The sequence below is a fragment of the Rattus norvegicus genome, chromosome 10, assembly GCF_021556685.1.
Source record: "Rattus norvegicus strain SHRSP/BbbUtx chromosome 10, alternate assembly SHRSP_T2T, whole genome shotgun sequence".
Taxonomy (NCBI): Eukaryota; Metazoa; Chordata; class Mammalia; order Rodentia; family Muridae; genus Rattus; species Rattus norvegicus.
Window position 1 is genome coordinate 7,961,150 of NC_141543.1, and position 17,379 is coordinate 7,978,528.

At 42.4% G+C, this 17,379-nt stretch overlaps 1 protein-coding gene across 12 annotated transcripts in view; it reads right to left on the minus strand.

Annotated features, from left to right (window-relative positions):
* Positions 1 to 2,998: 2,998 nt before the first annotated feature.
* Mpv17l (MPV17 mitochondrial inner membrane protein like) overlaps positions 2,999 to 17,379 on the minus strand; it is a 36,844-nt gene continuing 22,463 nt past the window's right edge. For 3 of the 12 annotated variants that reach the window (XR_015630118.1, XM_087569218.1, XM_087569219.1), the window contains 2 exons: positions 5,777 to 5,806; positions 2,999 to 5,609 (listed from right to left, as the gene is read on the minus strand). Coding sequence is in view for 6 of the 12 variants with exons in the window: in XM_087569218.1 (XP_087425344.1) it covers positions 5,436 to 5,609; positions 5,777 to 5,806 (204 nt within the window). In the remaining 6 variants the exon portion in view is untranslated. Of the gene's footprint in view, positions 5,610 to 5,776; positions 5,807 to 8,751; positions 8,876 to 10,825; positions 11,164 to 11,312; positions 11,371 to 17,379 lie in introns of all 12 variants that reach the window. The other 9 variants (XR_015630121.1, XM_087569217.1, XM_087569220.1 and 6 more) reach the window with 6 other exon arrangements.

Below are 17,379 nucleotides of genomic sequence, written 5' to 3' on the forward strand. Positions count from 1 at the left end.
AGAGAATAGAACAACAAAGAGGACGGCATGGCTCAGTGGTTAAGAGCAGTGACTGCTCTTCCAGAGGTCATGAGTTCAAATCCCAGCACCCACACGGTGACTCACGACCATCTGTAATGAGATCCGATGCCCTCTTCTGGTGTGTCTGAGGACAGTGATAGTGTACTCGTCATATATAAAATGAATAAGTAAAATCTTAAAAAAAAAGAGGAGGAGGCAAGCAGCCCCTTTTAAAAAGTGTCAGACAGTTGACTGTTGCCAGGCAACTGTGGGCAGAGCATACCTGGCTGTTGCCAGGTAGCTGTGGAGGTGGAGCTTAGACAGAATACCAACAACTGTAATTTTTTAGTCTCATTTTGTAACCCTGATTGGCCTAGAGCTATGTAGAGCAGGTTGGTCTTGAACTCAGAGATTTTACTAGTACACATTACCTCTTTCTCAGAGATTTTTTAAAAATTTATTTTTATTTTATGTGTATATGTGTATTGAGTACATGTCTGTGCTGGTTGTAAGCTGCCAGGTGGGAACCAAGTGCACCACCAGTCTGCCAGAGCAGCCCAAGCCCATAACCAACTGAGCCATCTCTCCAGTTCCCCCTTTTCTTTTCTCTTCTAAATTGACTTTTGTTTTATTTTTGCTTTGCCTTTCAGACAGGGGCTCAGGTAGCCCAAGACAGTCTTGAATATGCTTGAGAATGACTTTGAACTCCTGGTCATCCTGCCTATATCTCCCTGCTGTTAAGACAGGGGTAAACCATCAACCATATTGGCTAAGAATCTCTAATTTCCTTTAGTCGTTAAATGACTTCTTCTAACTTTTCCAAAGAATATACAAATCCCTGACAAATTGCATTGACTCTGTTAAATCACCCACTAAACATACTTTAAAAATATGTAAATACTGCAAACAAACTTTTAAACTCAATTCTTACAAAAATTTGCACCAGATTTCAAACTGTCTAATTCTCACCACATTATGATATAGATAAGGCAGTAACTTGTCAGTTTTCCCTCAAATGAAAATGACCAGTAAGGTACTATTTATGCATGGATCTTAATTGCAAAGAGGCTTAACAGAAGTACTACATGTTTTGCAAAGCTAAAAAATGATCAAAAATTATACATTAGTCTTCCCTCTCCTCCTTCTTCGACTAATCCCTGAGCAAGCATTTTGTCATTGAGCTACACTCCAAATCCCTAAGTACATATATGTATATTTATACATATTATAAATATTTTTATATTTGTGTGCATATGTGTCAGGCCAAAGTTCAGGTACTTCATCATCTTGTGTGTGTGTGTGTGTGTGTGTGTGTGTGTGTGTGTGTGTGTGTGCTTTTCTAATTTGTGTTTATGTGAAGGTAGTATGCATTCATGTGTATGCATGTTCACAGGTGTGAATGTGTACACAATGGCCAAAGGTAGACATAAGGTATCTTTTTTTAAATCTCCCTCCACATTAGTGATTGTCTTAGTCAGTGTTCTATTGCTATGAAGAGACACCATGACCACAACTCTTAGAAAGGAAAGCATTTCATTGGGGCTTGTTTATAGTTTCAGAGATTTAGTCCATTATCATCATGACAGGAAGCGTGGTGGCATGCAGGCAGGCATGGTGCTGGAGAAGTAGCCAAGAGTTCTACAACTGAACTACAGATAGTAGGAAGACAGACAGACAGACAGACAGACAGGCAGGCAGAGAGAGAGACAGAGAGACAGAGAGACAGAGAGAGACACAGAGAGAGACAGAGAGAGACAGAGACAGAGAGAGACAGAGACAGAGACAGAGATTGAGCCTGGCTTGGATTTAGAACCCTCAAAGCCCACTCCTAATGACACATGTCTTCCAACAAGACCACACCTACTCCAACAATACCATATCTCCTAACCTTTTCCAATACTGCCACTCCCTGATGATTAAGCACTTAAATATATGAGCCTATGGGACCATTCTCATTCAAACCAATCCACTGATGCAATATTTGCCACTGAACTCTATGCTCACTGATTCCATTGAGCTAGCGAAGCTAAAGCCACCTTGCCCCATTTCTACCTACCAAGCACGGAGATTACAGGCAGGCTTCCATCCCCAACCAACTTTTAAAAGCATGCAATCATCAAGAAACATACTTCCTGCTGCCCCAATATAAAATGCATTGATATCTTGTTGTGAGAGTTTCACAGATCCCACTTAAGATATAGTTAAGACACAGAGACTTCTATATACTTTAAGCTGTTCGCTCTTTACTGGAGCAGTCTCTCAGCTAGTTACGTAACTTATCCTGACTTCTCTGCCATTCTATTGAAAGGATGACATAAACCCCATTTGTCTCCATTTTAGGACCAGGCCTGGTTTCAAAAGGAATGTCACCAGTCCCAGGAACTAGGCCATAAGTCACCACCTCGAGGAACAGACCATAAATTCCAGGAACAAAGGCATAAAACCCCCTCCCAAAGAGCAGTCTGGAGATAACCACAAGAATGAGAACAACCGGGAGATAATCACAAGAATAGGAAAACGTCTTATCTTAGGATAGGCCATCTGTGATAGGAGCCTTATCTTGTCCTTGTTCCTGACATAAGAATGAGAGACCTCTCTCCATCTGGCACAAGCCAATTAGAAGCTGACCCATGTGACCTCCCTAGAACCCACCAATGAAATTTTAGATTACCTAACCCACTCTCTAAATATAGAACATAGTGGCCAATAAAAATTGTACTAATGTCACCACTTTGGCGCCTGCCAATCACATTAGAGATTATGTATCCCTCTAGATAATTTCTCCCATCCCTGCATAAACAGGGGCCTGCGAGTTCCTCCATTGTTATTGTTTTGATGAATGGTTGGCCCTCACGTGCTGGCTGTTTCTGCAGAATAAATGCTCTTTGTCTTTGCATATTACCTGAGCCTGGGGTCTTGCTTCAGCCGTTTTCAGATCCTTACACTATCTGTCTCAGTTCAGATTTTATTGCTGAGAAGAGACACCAAGACCAAGACATCTTTTATAAAGGACGTTTAATGTTTGCTGGCTTACAGTTTCAGTCCATTATCATCAAGGTGGGGAACATGGCAGCATCCAGACATGGTACTGGAGAAGGAGCTGAGAGTTCTAAATCTTTTTTGAAGGCAGACAAGAGGGGACTCTCTCCCAAGGCAGCCAGGAGGAGGGACTCTCCTCACAGGTCAGAGCTTGAGCATAGGACCTCAAAGCCCATCTCCACAGTGACTCACTTCCTCTAACAAGCCATACCTCCTAATAGTGCCACTTCCCATGGGCAAACCACCACAGCATCTCTCCATGTGGTTCTCACTTCATGCTTCCAGCTCCTTCCAGCTCTCTTCTGCCGCCTTCTTCCCTTCTGCCTCCTTCCAAGTCCCCTTGGATCTGCCCAAGTCTCCTGCATCTCTGAAGTTATGCTCCATACTTCCTGCCCCAGCTCCAGCGGTCAGCTCTTTATCAATCAAAAAGCCACATTCCAGCTTGAACCAATCAGTAGCAGGACAGCGCCCAATCAATCTCTTAGGGTTGCCCTTTGGCACTGAGGACTGCTTGACCTTCACCATGGCAGCTTGCCTTTTAATATGATAGTCTCAGAAAATCTTTCTGGGGTGGTGGGAAGGACAAACAATTAACATATAGAAAACTGGTGATGGGCCATAAAAATGACAATATCCAAATCCTGCCAGCAAGTAACAGGGAATAGCAATTAACAAGTGAAAATACAGGGATATACTTTCATACCACCCCAATAATTTCTATTACATTCCATAATTTATACCCTTTTAGATGGTGCATGCTTATAATTTATACATATTACAAACAATTAATTAATTGCTTAGAAATTTAAACATGAATTATAAAACTGACCTTATACATTCAGTATTTCACATCTTGAAATTTGTCATATATGCCAGTAGAAGGAATAGAGACATGGAGACAATTTTTAGGTGAGATGGCTGAAATTTATTTTAAGATTAATTTATTCATTACGTGTAGTGTTCTGCCTGCATGTACGCCTGCAGGCCAGAAGAGGGCACCAGATCTCATTACAGATGGTTGTGAGCCACCATGTGGTTGCTGGGAATTGAACTCAGGACCTCAGGAAGAGCAGTCAGTGCTCTTAACCGCTGAGCTATCTCTCCAGCCCTGAAATTTCTTAAGACACTCATACTTTTGAATCTTTTATTTTTGTGGTTTTGAGGCAGAAACTTGCTATTTTTTCCAGCCCAGTCTTGAACTCCTTGGCGAAAATGATCGCCCTCCATTAGCTTTCTGAGTAGACAGGCACACATGTCCAGGCCTGGTTATTTGCATGATTCTGAAACCTGAAGGTGGCTGGCTGAGATTAGACTAACTGAACAAATGTGGGAAACTGGCTGATGATTGCTGTGTCCACTTTGAAGTATAAAGATAAAGAATTTTAAAGCACTGAATTATAAAAGACTACTATCAGGATCCCAGAATTCAGTCAGTGGCAGAGCACTAGTCTGTGTAAGACCCTGGTTAAGCATGGTGACTCATGACTGTAATCTCAATATTTAGAATGTGGAGGCAAGAGGGCTGCTACAAACTGTGTACACTAGTCTAGTACAGATTAGACTTCTTCATTAGAGAGGAAAGAAATGATTAGTTTTCTAGAAATTTCATTCAGAAATCAAATGTCCCATTGGGTATTTGGTCAATTGTATCTTCTCAAAGCTAAAAGACATCGATTTTAAAAACCTGTGCTTGGGTGCTGCAATATAAAATCAAAAGAGGAAGATATAATGGTTCATGCCTGTAATCTCGGCACTTGGAGAGATGAGGCTTCACTGGGGTTCACAGTGAGTTCCAGCCTGAGCTACACAAAGAGAGAACCTTCTTTTTAAAAAAGTAGGCAGTATCAATAAAATATTCTATACAGAATATATCCAATACTATTCCCTTTTGAAGATTAAAAACATCTACTTACAGAATTTTAGTGTTGGCATAATAATACATAGGGGGACTGATTATTCAACCTTCTTGACTGAATTTTATATACATAAAAATTTACTATAAGAACAAAAGGCAATCCGATTCCAAAGTATGTAGGAAATAGCCTGAGAGTTTGGGTTAAAAATACAACCAAAACTGGAGGTTTTTTTTTTTTTTAAATTCAATTGGCTATTAGAACTATTAATGATTCTCAAATGTTACATGCCATTGTTGTAGTTTTTAACCAAAGCATTAAAGAAGTGAAAATACCAGAGAATAAGACTTTTCAGACTGGATTGACTGGGAAAGGCTTGGATAAAAGTTAAAATAATCATTGATAATTTCAAATCAAGTGGCCCTATGGAATAGTAATTCTTCATGATGGAGTCCACAATTGGTCAATGAAGAAAGCTTGTTGCAGATGATTGAGAGCGATGGAGAGATAGAACTGCGTCCTAGGAAGGGAGTCCTGGACACCTCACTTCTCTGGGGACCTGTCACCTGCCTCCTTCCTTCGAAGGAGGATGAATATGGACTCCACTGTACCATCACCGCTCTGCTGTGAAAAGCAGAGGAAGGTGGCCCAGAGGAAACCACAAAGTCCCGTGTATGCTGTCCTCCAGTTCACAGGGACAAGGCTGAAGTTGGTCAGCTGAAATACAGAGAGAGTCTGTTAGGAAGATACTGGCAACAAAAACTGTTTTGGGTTTTGTTTTCATTCCACACTAGGGACTGAATTCAAGACCCAGCACTTACTAGGCAAATGCTCTACCACTGCACCAAGGCCCAGCACCAGATTCTATAAAGCTTGGCACTCACCTGCACAAAAGGCCAGTACATCAGACCAGTCTGGAATGAAGGAAAGCCCTGTTAGAATGCTGTGTAGGCACACAAACCAAACACATAGTTTGCTCCAAAAAAGAATAAGAAATGCCAGGTAGGTAGGATGCCTAGCTAGGACAGGATTGCACTCAGAGCAGATTACATGAAGAAGATTGCTTGAAGTCTTGAGAGAGTAAGAGACTTGGAGGTACAGTTTGCCAATACTCATTGGTTATAATCATAAGTGCAGAATGAAAAGTCAGAGATTCTGTAAGAAATCAGCACTTTAAAAATAATCACATATATTTATACATTATAATTTCCAAGTGAGTATCAGCATATAATATACATGATGCATTTATTATCAGTGAATTCTTTAAAGTATATTCAAACAAAAAAATTTTTTTGAGACAGAATATGACTGTTTGTCATTGGCTGGCCTGAAGCTTTGGTTACTATGCAGACCAAGCTGGTTTAGAATTCAGTGATCTACCTGCCTCTGTCTCCCCACTGCTAAGACTAAAGGTGTGTGCCACTATAACTGGCTTATCCAAACAATTCTTTATGAGACAATATGCAAACAATACATCTAAGCTATCTCTTGATAGAGAATAAGATAGGCTGACATTACAAAATTCTTATGTTTATTTAGTGTGTACACACGTGTGTGTGTGTGTGTGTGTGTGTGTGTGTGTGTGTGTGTGTGTGTAGGTCAGAAGATACTTACTTTACTCACTGAGCCATCTTGCCAACCTCTCAATTTTAAAAATTGTTTTATTTTTATTGACTTTCTTTTGCAACTGGGTCTTGCTCTAGCTCAGTTTAGTCTTAAACTCATGGCAGTCATCCTGCCTTGGCCTCCTAAGTACTGGGGTTATATAAGCCTCCATGCTTTAAGAAGTAATTTAAAAAAAAAATATACATGAGCCAGGCGTGGTCATGTCTTTAATCCTAGGTCTTGGGAGGTAGACTCTCTCTCTCTCTCTCTCTCTCTCTCTCTCTCTCTCTCTCTCTCTCTCTCAATATATATATATATATGGCAGGAGATGCTGTAGGGACACAGAAATCAACTTGAAGCACTTCCCACTGACCAAGTCTGGAATGCTTGAGAAAAATTAAAACACAATAATGAATTATAAACTGCTGGGAGAAAAAGAAGAACCCAGAGTACATATCCACAATAAAGATGTAGCTGGGGATGAAGAGCAAACCCATGCTCACAGAATGGTGCTGAACAGCACCTGGGGAGCACCAGGGCTGGGAAGACGCACCACCCAACAAACAGCACATCAGGCAGCTCAGGGCAGAGTCAGAGGCACAGCTGCCTACCAACTACCATGCGCAAGGCCCTGAGTTCTAGTCCCAGCACTGTAGAGAAAAGGGGAAAGGGAAAAGAGGAAAGCAGGGAAGGAGAGGTAAGGGAAGAGGAAAAGAGAATGGAGGGAAGACACACAGGTCTGTGGTCTCAGCTACTTGGGGGACTGAGACAGGAGGACTTCAAGTTCCATGTCTGCCTGAGCAATTTAGTAAGACCTTTCTCAGAAGTGAGTGGTGAACCTCCTAGAGCCAGGCAGGAATCCCAATGGAGTGACAGGGACACCAACCCACCCACAAAACTTTTGACCCAAAATTCATCCTGTCTATAAGAAATGCAGTCGGCCTGGAGAGGTGGCTCAGTGATTAAAAGCACTAACTGCTCTTCCAGAGGTCCTTAGTTCAAATCCCAGCAACAACATGGTGGCTCACAACCATCTGTAATGAGATCTGATGCCCTCTTCTGGTGTGTCTGAAGACAGCTACAGTGTACTTATATATAATAAATAAATAAATCTTAAAAAAAGAAAAGAAATGCAGTCACAGGAGAGGGAGCAGAGATTGAAGGAATGACCAACCATTAGCAGGCTCAACCTGAGACCCATACCATTGGCAAATGCCAATTCCTGACATTATTAACGATACTCTGTTACGCTTGCATACAGGAGTCTAGCATGGCTATCCTCTGAGAGGCTCTACCCAGCACCTGACTCTGACAGATGCAGACAGAGCTTGGGGACTCTTAAAGAACAGAAGGAAGGATTGCGGCCTCTAAGCAGATAGAAACTCTAAAGGAAGGCCAACAGAGTAACTAACCTAGACCCCTCCTGCTTCCTGCTTTTTTCTAACATTAGATGTACAACAGAGTGTGGTGACCTGTATTGCCTATAATTTCAGCACTCAGGAGTCTCAGGCAGGAGGATTGCTCTACACAATAAGTTTGGGCCAGTCTGGGCTACAAATGGGACCATGTTTCAAAACAAACAACAAAATCAATCAATATATAAATTAATAAAACATGTCAGACATGTTTTATCTCTAACCTCATTCTCCCTTCAAAAATAAAGAACAAGGAAATCTCATTCCAAAACCTCTGGTGGAGGCACAGTTTCTACCCTAGAAGTAGCAGGAGCTCTAAACACTCTCCTTGAAGGAAATGTCCCTAACTAGAGGGAACCAGGGGATTCTGTGCCTTCAAATCTCCCCTCTGCCTTCAATCACCAAATGGGCAATTCTGGTTCTGGAGCTCAGTAACATCCTTCAGAAGATTCTAGAAACAGTTCGAGTGATAGCTCAATGTGGTTTCACATTGTATTGGTTTTTGTGTTTTTAGGTATTGGGGTTACCCTAAGAGATCCCTTTCCCACCTCCCACTAAACAAACACTTCTACCACCAAGCTATACCTCTATTCCTCAGCACTGCTCTGGATAGGGGACTAAGTACATGTAAAAAATTAGGTATATATTCTGGAATCCTGAAATTTTATCTACCTGATTGTTATTAGTTGAGTCAAACTAGTGCTGGATCAGAGCTGATAAATGAACCTGACTTTGCCTGAAGACAGTAAGCCTTCACCGAACCCAAGACAGTCTCGGTTCATTGGTTCAATAGCAACATAGACCTTTGTACTGAATAAAGAACACTGCAGGGGACTTACTTTACTGGGAACAATCCTGGGAAACATCATCCTTCTTGGAAACACCTTTGGGACATAAGGTTCTTTTCACCAGAACTCACACCTGGAAACAGTGATTCCATGGCCGACCCACAACCTACAATTCCTATTTTGCAAATAGATTTAAAAACCTATTAAATAAATTGTAGTTGCTGATAAGAATAAATCTAATGGAGTCTGCTCCCTGGAAGAGGCTATATCCTGTGACATATCAGAAAATACGTTGCACTCCGCATTTGGTAAGAAACCCCCTGAACTCCCACAGCTGCCACTGAGAGCCCAGTGGACTCAAGGACCCACCATCCCCCCAAACCGCCTCCCCCCTCCCGCCCCCACTGAATACCAATCCCCTTCCTGCTGGGACAGACTGCTAGCTAGTTTGCTCCCCAGAAGACACAATATCCTGAGGCATCCCAGAGGATCCCTTGCACTCAGAGCATTTGATACCACATCCCAGGAGATCTGCTACACCCAGGGTATCTGACACCACAACTGGAGACATCCCGGGAGATTCACTGCACCCAGGACACCACAGCTTGAAAGCATCCTAAGAGGTCCTTTGTACACAGGGCAACTGGGCAATTGACACAGTCTGAAGACCTCCCGGGGGCACTATGGCAAGCAGGGCAACTGACCCAAAAGACTGAAAGTCTCCTGGAGTATGGCTGCACACAAAGAAACAGAAACCACAGTCCTTCTCCCCCTCCCCCCAGCCCACCTCCAGAATAGCTTAACAGAAGACAACAGTTTGACTGCTCCTCTGAAGATCCAACAGTCTGAAGGCCTCCAGGGGGTCTACTGCAGGTAGGACAACAGAGCAGCAGTTTCTCTGCCCCTCTGAATACCATCCAGTTGGAAGGCCCCACAGGGGGTCTGCGGGGCCACAGGCCACCACAAGACCTGAAGCAACCCAGGGACAAAGGAGACAGGCTCCAGACAGAGTCACCCAGACCAGAAAACATACCTGAAAATCAGGAAGCTGACCTAAAATCCTATGTCATGAAAATCATAGAGTCCTTTAAGGAGGACATAAATAACTCACTGAAAGAAATACAGGAAAACACAAGTAAACTGGTAGAAACACTTAAAGAGGAAACAAATAAAGCCCTTAAAGAAATACAGGAAAACACAAACAGGTGAAGGAATTGCATAAAGCAGTCCAAGACCTAAAAGTGGAAGGAGAACAATAAAGAAAACACAAATGGAGGCAAACCTGGAAAGGGAAAACCTAGGAAAGAGGTCAGGAATTACAGATACAAGAGATAGAAGAGAGAATCTCAGGTGTAGAAGATATTATGGAAGAGTGACACAATAGTCAAAGAAAATTCAAAACATAAAAAACTCTTAACCCAAAACATCCAGGAAATTCAGGACATAATGAAAAGACCAAATCTAAGAATAATTGAAATAGAGGAGAATGAAAATCCCCAACTCAAAGGGCCTGAAAAGTCTTCAACAAAATCCTAGAAGAAAACCTCCCCAACCTAAAGAAAGAGATGGTCATAAAGGGACAAGAAGCCTATAGAACAAATGGGACCAGAAAAGAAAATCTTCTCATCACATAATAATCAAAACACTAAACACACAGAACAAAGAAAGAATATTTAAAGCTGCAAGGGAAAAGGACCAAGTAACATACAGAGGCAGACCTATCAGAATTACACCAGACTTCTCAACAGAGACTATGAAAGCCAGAAGAGCTTGGTCAGAGGTCATGCAGATTCTAAGAGAACACAAATGCCAGCCCAGGCTACTATTGTTGGACTTTAAATCTCGGGCCGCTTCCCAGACAGAGCACACCAAGCCAACATGGTTCCACATGGAGAGGTTTAATGAGAGAAAAAGAGTAGAAGAGAGGAAAGGCTGGCCATGAGCACGTGGAGGGAAGTGAGGTAAGGATGGTGAGAGAAGGGACAGGGACAAAGAGGGCATGAGAGAAGGAAAAGCAAGAGAGGAGTGAGAGAGGGAAGAGAGTGAAGAGGGGGCAAGCAGCCCCCTTTATAGTCAGGCACATTGGCTATTGCCAGGCAACTGTGGGGTGTGGGGTGGAGCATACCTGGCTGTTCCCAGGTAGCTGTGAGGGTGGAGCTTAGACAGAATACCAACATTCCCCCATTTTGGTCTAATTTAAAAAAAAATAATTAGAGGAGCAGGAAGTAGTCAGAGATCACGATGTGTCTCTATGGAACCTAGAAAAATGGGTATGGGATGTTTGTCCAGTCTTAAGAGCTGGCTGTTTCCTTGTTGTCCAAGGTCTGTGGAACCATCTGAGGATAGGTCAGAAGGAACAGGTCCAATAGAAGTGTCTGTGTCTGTGAGAGGAGACCAGAACATCTGGAGGTGGCTTCTCTGGAGCTGTCCTGGGTCTAGTTAGCACCTAGACTTGACAAGATGCTGAAACACACACATATATATTTATTATAGGTAGCGAATAAGATTAAGCGCATTTGGGAGAAAAAATTTTTCTTAGATGTACATTTGAAACCCAGAGGAATCCCACCCTTTGGAATAGGTAGTTAAGTGGGAACTTTAGGCAGACGTACTTATCTGGGTGGAGTCTATTTGGTCCATGAGAGGTAGGTCTGAGTGGGTTTCCTGTAGCTTATAAGTTTACAAAAAAGATAACATGAGTTAACAACATGAACATTCTTTAAGGTAAGCTTTTTGTGGAGCAAAAGGAAGAATTTGTCCAACAGAATGTGTCCTAGATATCTTAAAACAGTTTGTCATGACGAAAAGACAGATAGAGAAAGTGGTTTCCAGATCCTATTTGAAAAGACTGTTTAGCAACAGGGTGGGGTGGGGGTGGGGGTGTTCTGGACCTCTCAGACTTGGGGGTCTACCTGAGAAGCTGGTAAAGGAAGTAACATGCTCATGTTAGTAGGTTGGCTGGCTAGAGGGAGCAGAGGGCTGCAGACGAGCTTGAGTTTGGGGAAATGGGTGGAGCAAAAGAGAGGCTCCAACTTAGCTTGAAGATCACCTCCCAATAAGGGACAGGGCATGTTGGCACTACCAAAAAGGAATGAGTGAGAGGTGTACCCCTAAAAATGTAACTAAGTAGTGGGATTTGGAGTGGAAGTTAAAGTTGCCCCCTACCTCGATGACAGAGAAACAGGAGAGAGAAGTGGGTCCCCAAAACTCCGTTAGGACTGAGTAGGTGGCCCCAGTGTCCAAGAGGAAGGAGATGGGCCACTCACATACCATGATGGTTACCAGGGCTCCTTGCTGGTGATGGCAGTGGTCAGGTCCAAGGAACTCAGGCTCCTTTAGTCGTCCATAGCCAAGCCTAGGAGATCCCCTAGAGTGTTACCTGGGCATGATGTCCCTCTGTCCTACGCAGCACGAGGGCAATCGACAGCCCAGTGTCTCCCTTGATGGCATCTAGAACATAGTCCTTTGGCTTGTGGAAGTTAGGGCAAGCCCCTGCCCAATGACCTTGTTGACCACATCTGTAGTAGGAGCCTGGTGGTCCCTTAGCCTTAGAAGACCAGGAGTCCTGGGTAGTGGCTGAGGCTGGTCAGATAGCCTTTGCCAGCATATGGTACTTTTGTCTACGAGCCTTCTCATTTCTCCCATGGCACTTTAAAGGCCAGTGCCAAAACTTCTGCCTGTGAAGTTAGGGGCTGTTTCTATAGCTTTTTAAGTTTGTCTTTTAGGTCAGGACAACTCTGGGAAAAGAAATAGGTCATCAGAAGTTGCTCACCTTCTGAGTTTTCAGGGTCTAGGTTAGTGTATTACAATAAAGCCTTTGTAAGGCGTTCTAAATATTGGAATGGGTTTTCCTGTTTCTTCCTGGATGACCTCTTGTAGTTTTTCAAAAATCACTGGTTTTAAGACTGTCCTGCTCCCAAACTCACCAGCATTTCTCAGGAGGTATGGATCATATGTCAAGACAGGGTAGGGATGAAAAATCTTAAATAACTTTGACAGGGCTTATAAATAGAGATAAGAAATAAGAAAACTGTGCCATATGTGAGACTGTGACTGGGTGGATTTAAGCCTGTGGCACTGAGCACAGCATGGTTTGGGAATGGCTAATCGGGAAGCTGCATGCAGGGTATTACAGAGATGGGGAGGCCTGCTGGACTGACCAGCCAGTACCTGGGACACAGGTTACCTCAGCAGGATGCCATGGGAAGCAAAACACAGAGAGGTATATGAATGTTTGGGCATAAAGAATTTCTTTCTACTTACCAGACTGCTGGCAGTAATTGTAAAGATCCCAAAAATTGAGGAATTTGGAGTGCTATTATGCGGCCATTTTGAACCATTATCTAATGAATATTGGGTCCAGACCTTATTGTTGTATAGGTGTATCAATTTTGATGAACTCAGGTGAGGTGTTAATTTTAAAGTTTTGAAATTCTCCAAAAGACATCCTAACAGTGTATTTGGAGGCACGTTTGAAGACCATGAATAGCTCTTTGGGGGAAGTCATCAATTAACTCCACACTGGTGTCCCAGGAGGAATTAATGGTAATGGTAGTACTCAACCAGGCCAGGTGTCTGAGTGGTCCTGGAGCTGCCAGAAAGTGTTCCTACCCAGGTCAGCTGCAGGAGCCAGAGCAAGGAACCGCTTTTGAGGGAAACTCCACCCAATGATCGAGGTCCTATCCAGTACGTCAGCTAAGGAAATTCCCATAATCTCAGAAAAGCTGGCCAGCCTTTATTTGGGAAATCTCGGTACTCCTTGCCAACAGGAATAGACCTAACAATCCGGTGTTTGTGTGGAGATTGTAGCTGCAGCCTGGTAGCAGGAAAGTGGAACCCTGTGGTTGATGAGGGCCTGTCTAAGGGGCAAAAGCTAGAACAATGTGGTGAACCATGGAGGGTAGCAGCTCATGGAGAAGTCTGCTTGTGAGCCAGCTAAAGCAGTAACTGAAGCAGTAACTCATGTGGTGAAAGTCCTGAGTGTCACAGTAGCCAGCAGGTGGCGGTGTCCAACAGCACAGGGTAAGCAGCAGATGAAATGGATGAAATGGATGAAATGGATGAAATGGATGAAATGGCGGGACACAAGGAGTAACGTGGGGCAGCAGCTGCACGATTCTCCATTCCTTCTTTCCACAGCCCACTTGAGCACTTTGACCTCAGGCTGCCCCCCCCGGGGGGGTCGCTGGGGGCCGCAGCAGGTGGCAGAGGCATGCGTTGGGAAAGGCCTACCTCTGCCGCATGGTCAACAGCAGTGGGGAGCCAGGCCATGTAAGCACGGGGAGATCAAAAACCACATATAAGCCACCAATGTTGGTGTTTAAATCTCGGTTTGCGCTAGACAAATCACATGGAGCCAACATGCTTCCACGTGGAGAGGTTTAATGAGAGAAGAAGAGAGGAAAGGCCGGCCATGAGCACATGGAGAGAAGGGGTTGGTGGGGAGAGAAGGGACAGGGACAAAGAGGACACGAAAAGAGGAAGAACAAGAGAGAGCAAGAGAGGAGTGAGAGAGGGAAGAGAGGGAGGAGTGGGCAACACAGCCCCCTTTATAGTTAGGCACAGCTGGCAGTTACCAGGCAACTGTGTGGCGGAGCATACCTGGTTCTTCCCAGGTGGCTGTGGGGATGGAACTTAGACAGAATAGCAACTATACTCAGCAAAACTCTTAATCAACATAGATGGAGAAACCAAAATATTCCAGGACAAAACCAAATTCAAACAGTATCTGTCTACCAATCCAGCCCTACAGAGGATCCTAGAAGGAAAACTCATTAATATAAGAAAGATACCTATACCAAAGGAACGACAAGATATTAAGCTTCTCACAGCAAAGCCAAAGGAGAGAACCACAGCACATAAAGCTACCACAAAAACAATTATAACAGGAACCAATAGTAATCTGTCTTTAATATCTCTCAATATTAGTGGATTCAACTCATCTATAAAAAGACATAAGCTAACAGATTGGATATACAAACAAGATTCAGCATTTTGCTGCATACAAGAAACACACCTAAATAACAAAGACAGACACTATCTTAGAGTAAAAGAATGAAAAAAGATCTTCCAACCAAATGCTCCCAAGAAACAAGCTTGAGTTGCCATCCTAATATCCAATGAAATAAACTTTCTACCAAAAGTTATCAAACATGATGAGGAAGGACACTTCATATTCAAAGGGAAAATCAACCAAGAGAATGTCTCAATTCTGAACATCTATGTTCCAATGCAAGGGCACCCACATTCATAAAAGAAACTTTACTAAAGCCCAAAACACACATTGAACCCCACACAATAATAGGGGAGACTTCAACACCCCACTCTCACCAATGGACAGATCATTGAAACAGAAAATAAACAGAGACACAGAGAAACTAATGGAAGTTATGAACCAAATGGATTTAACAGATATGTATAGAACATTTCATCCTAAAACAAAAGAATATACCTTCTTCTCAGCACCTCAAGGTACCTTCTCCAAAATTGGCCAAATAATTGGCCACAAAACAACCCTCAACCAATACAAGATGACTGAAATAATCCCATGCGTCCTATCAGACCCCTATGGCCTAAAACTGGTCTTCAATAACAGCAAAAGCAACAGAAAACCCACATACATGTAGAAACTAAACAACTCTCGATAATTTGGTCAGGGATAAAATAAAGAAATTAGAGACTTTCTGGAACTTAATAAAAATGTTGACACATCATACCCAAACTTATGGGACACAATGAAAGCAGTGCTAAGAGGATAATTCATAGCACTGAGTGCACTGGTAAGGAATTGGATAAATCTTACACTAGCAACTTCATAGCACACCTGAGAGCTCTAGAACAAAGTGAACCAAACTCACCCAAGAGGAGTAGAAGGTGGGCTGGAGAGATGGCTCAGCAGTTAAGAGCACCGACTGCTCTTCTCAAGGTCCTGAGTTCAATTCCCAGCAACCACATGGTGGCTCACAACCATCTGTAATGGGGTTGGGTGTGTCTGAAGACAGCTACAGTGTGTTATATACATTAAGTAAATAAATAAATCTTTGAAAAAAAAAGAGGAGTAGAAGGCAGGAAACAGTCAAACTCAGGGCTGAAATCAATCAAATAGAAACAAAGAGAACAATGCAAAGAATCAGCAAAACCAAAAGTTGGTTCTTTGAGAGAATCAACAAGATAGTTAAATTCCTAGCCAAACTAACTAAAGGGCCCAGAGGAAGTATCCAAATTAACAAAATCAGAAGTGAAAACGGAGACATAACAATAGAAACTGAGGAAATAAAAAAAAAAATCATCAGATCCTACTACTGGAAAATCTAGACAAAATGGATGATTTTCTAGACAGACACCACATACCAAAGTTAAATCAAGAGCAGGTAAACTTTCTAAACAGACCCATATTCCATAAGGAAATAGAAGTTATTAAAAACCTCCCAACCAAAAAAAGCCCAGGGCCAGATGGATTTAGTTCAGAATTCTACCCGACCTTCAAAGAAGACCTGATACTAATATTCCTTAAACTATTCCACAAAATAGAAACAGAAGGAAACTACCAAATTCATTCCATGAAGCCACAATTACTCTGATACCTAAACCACACAAACCTAAACCATAAAAGAGAACTTCAGACCAATCTCTCTTATGAATATCGATGCAAAAATAATAAAATTCTTGCAAACCAAATCCAAGAACACATCAAAACCATCATTCACCACAATCAAGTAGGCTTCATCCCAGGGATGCAAGGTTGGTTCAAAAAATCCATTCACGTAATCCACCATATAAACAAACTCAAAGAAAAAAAATCACATGATCATCTCCTTAGATGCAGAAAAAATATTTAACAAAATATGAGACCTCTTCATGTTAAAAATATTGGAGAGATAGGGAATTCAAGGCCATACCTAAACACAATAAAAGCAATTTACTGCAAACCAACAGCCAACATCAAATTAAATGCAGAGATACCTGAGGTAGTACCCCTAAAATCGGGACAAGACAAGGATGCCCACTGTCCTCATATCTATTCAATATAGTACTCAAAGTGCTAGCTAGAACAATAAGACAACAAAAAGAGATCAAGGAGATACAAACTGGCAAAGAAGAAATGAAGGTATCACTATTTGCAGATGATATGATAGTACATATAAATGACCCCAAAAATTCCACCAGAGAACTTATTTAGCTGATAAACAACTTCAGCAAAGTGGCCAGATATAAAATTAACTCAAATAAATCAGTAGCCTTCCTTTACACAAATGATAAACACGCTGAGAAAGAAAGTAGAAAAACAATTCCCTTCATAATAGCCACAGATAATATAAAATAACTAACCAGACAAGTGAAAGATCTGTATGATAAGAATGGACGTGGTGGTAGTATGGGGTGTGGAACAGTAGGAGGGTAGACCAGGAGGGGAATAAAATCTGAAGTGTAAAAATAAATAAATAAAAATGAATAAATCTAATGAAGTCAGAAATCATCATAAACACCTGCCTGAATGCAGTGGTAGGGTTTATTTCTTGCCTCCGAAAAGCAGAGATGCTGGAGGCCTCCTGGGATTTATTTGTCCAAGCATATTTGAGCTAGAAACATTGGTGCACCAATCTACAGTCTTGGCTACTTGGGAGGCTGCTTGAGCCCCAAAATGGTATGCCAGTCTGGGCAACATCACAAGATGTTTGT